Genomic DNA, 2,500 nt, shown 5'->3' with positions numbered 1-2,500 from the left:
GACTCCACAATGTGTAGCTGTGACACCTGGGCTGTCCATCTGTCCTTGACACAGCCTGCCTCGGCGATCCTATCCTGGCTGCTCTGCTCCTCCTTCTCGACCGCATCCTTCTCCTCTTCTCCTATTACGGCCTCGGAGGGTGAAGTTGACTCGGCGACGGTGGTGTTACCGGAGAGGGCTTTCGTCTGGACCTTCTTCTCGGACGACGCCTCCGTGACCATGGTGCGGGCATGGAGCGTGGCCAGGGCCCGCGTGACGATAAGGGCGTGTTCTGTGGTGAGGTTCACATGAGGGTACGGGCCGAACCCCTGGGAGAGGAGCTCGGAAGCTTTGGCCTCGATGATACTGATGACGCCCCCACGGTAGAGCAGGGCATGATCAGGGGCGCCGTCCTCGCCCACCTCGGGTCCGATGAAGCACTCCGGACCACACAGCATGTCGGGACTTGCAGCGCCAACCATTCTTCCTGAAAAGAAAAAAAAGGGAATCAGATTGGATAAAAGAACTACAATCGTGACTTGTGTGTAGAGACGCGTGGGGTTGAGTCTTAAAAGGAACTATTGAAAAGTGTATCTGTGGTGGATTTCGTCGGATTTCTTTGATCAACACATGCAAAAAAGAAGAAAAACGCGGAGAAAGCTTTCAAAAAGACATAACGGAGTGACTAGCACGAGACAGTAATAGCAGGGTGTCGCTAAGGAGCCCGAGGCCCGGGTTTCTCCTCCAATTTTCATCTTGATCATGAGGGCGACAATCGTCTCCCACCTCCTCCCTCCACCCTACCTCCTCTCCTCCTCCTTCCCCCTCCCTTCCCCTGCCCTCTCCCCTCCCCCGGTCCCCCATCCTCCCCAACCCTCCCTTCCCCCGCCCTCTCCCCTCCTCCCCTGTCTGCCAATCTAAGGAATCCTCACACAGTTTGTTCACATTAGCCGCACATTCCTTAATCCAAGGAAGAGAAAAATGCATGATTTTCGAAACATTCTTGGGTGTTTTTTGTGGATTCATGTGTTAAGAGACAGAATATAGGGTATGGAGGAGAAAAGAAAAGAAAGGGAGGACGAGGAGGAAACGAAGAAAATGAAAAAGAAGGAAAATAAGGAGAAAGAGAATATAAAATGAAGAAAACTTTAAAAAAATCTTAGTTCATCAATCACGGAACAGACTGCCGGATGAATTTCCCGGAATTTCGAAATGCAGAATTCCCCATGATGTAGGTGAGCCACAGCCGGATATAGCCCTTGAGAAGAGAAACAAAGGGAGAGAGAGAGAGAGAGAGAGAGAGAGAGAGAGAGAGAGAGAGAGAGAGAGAGAGAGAGAGAGAGAGAGAGAGAGAGAGAGAGAGAGAGAGAGAGAGAGAGAGAGAGAGAGAGAGAGAGAGAGAGAGAGAGGAGAGAGAGAGAGAGAGAGGAGAGAGAGAGAGAGAGAGAGAGAGAGAGAGAGAGAGAGAGAGAGGCAGAGAGAGAGAGAGAGGAGAGAAAGGAGAGAAAGAGAGAGAGAGAGAGAGAGAGGAGAGAAAGAGAAAGAGAGAGAGAGAGGAGAGAAAGAGAAAGAGACAGAGAGAGAAAGAGAGAGAGAGAGAGAGAGAGAGAGAAAGGAGAGAGAGAGAGAGAGAGAGAGAGAGAGAGAGAGAGAGAGAGAGAGAGAGAGAGAGAGAGAGAGAGAGAGAGAGAGAGAGAGAGAGAGAGAGAAAGAGAAAGAGAAAGAGAGGAGAGAGACAGAGAGAGAGAAAGAGAGAGAAAAAGAGATAGATAGATAGAGAGAAAGAGAGAGAGAGAAATCATGTATGTCAAAGCGTTCCCGAGATGCAGGACAAAGCACAGAAGGAATCTGATTGCTTGTGACGACGGCACTGAAGGTCGGCGCCAGACCTTCGAGGGAGAACAAGCGTCAGAATATTAACACTTGTTCCAACACTTTATGTTCCTTGTTATAAAAAGACCTGAATCTACTTGTCGAGATCCCTCTGTGGTGCTTCATGATTGCGTTAGAGGTAGTCTGCGTGCAAGCTTATTTCACATGAGTCTTGAAAAAGAAAATACTGTTGATTGATTTCATTTTCATCCCGCGAAATCTGTGGTTATTATCGAGTAGGGATACTATGCGCGTGTAATGATCATTTTTTTGCCTCTTTCCTTTACATAAATAACTTGTGTTAGTTAATCCTACTTGAAACAAAAATGGTTACATCTATTCAATGTTGTTTTAATGATTAAACTTTGGCTTTTGTAAACACGATTTTACTTTTTCCTCTGCTTTACAAGGAAAAGAAACTCCTAACACGGCTAATCTTGTTGATCTATCAGCTTCGCAATCTCCTTTGTCCACAGTAACTGCTTACCCATTAACTGTCGACATAACCCTTACGTATGGCTCGTATGTAGCAATATATTACTGATTTGCATAAGAAATCATTTCATTTTCGTTTGCCGCACACTGCAGGGAGTTAGAACACACACACACACACACACACACACACACACACACACACACACACACACAC

The 2,500-nt window shown here is 47.2% G+C and overlaps 1 protein-coding gene across 3 annotated transcripts in view; it reads right to left on the bottom strand.

Moving 5' to 3' along the window:
* Positions 1-2,500, bottom strand: part of LOC122257075 (uncharacterized) — a 42,248-nt gene that overhangs the window by 1,238 nt on the left and 38,510 nt on the right. For all 3 annotated transcript variants that reach the window (XM_086536237.1, XM_043022135.2, XM_043022137.2), the window contains one exon: positions 1-466. This exon is cut by the window's left edge and continues 1,238 nt beyond it. In XM_086536237.1, the coding sequence (XP_086392363.1) occupies positions 1-461 (461 nt within the window). In that variant the 5' untranslated portion in view covers positions 462-466. The remainder of the gene's footprint in view (positions 467-2,500) is intronic.

This window comes from Penaeus japonicus, unplaced genomic scaffold, assembly GCF_977035675.1.
Source record: "Penaeus japonicus unplaced genomic scaffold, GWHDUDI00000001_assembly GWHDUDI00000004, whole genome shotgun sequence".
In the NCBI taxonomy this organism is placed as follows: Eukaryota; Metazoa; Arthropoda; class Malacostraca; order Decapoda; family Penaeidae; genus Penaeus; species Penaeus japonicus.
Note: the sequence above shows the minus strand (reverse complement) of the source record. Positions and strands in the feature narration are given on the sequence as shown.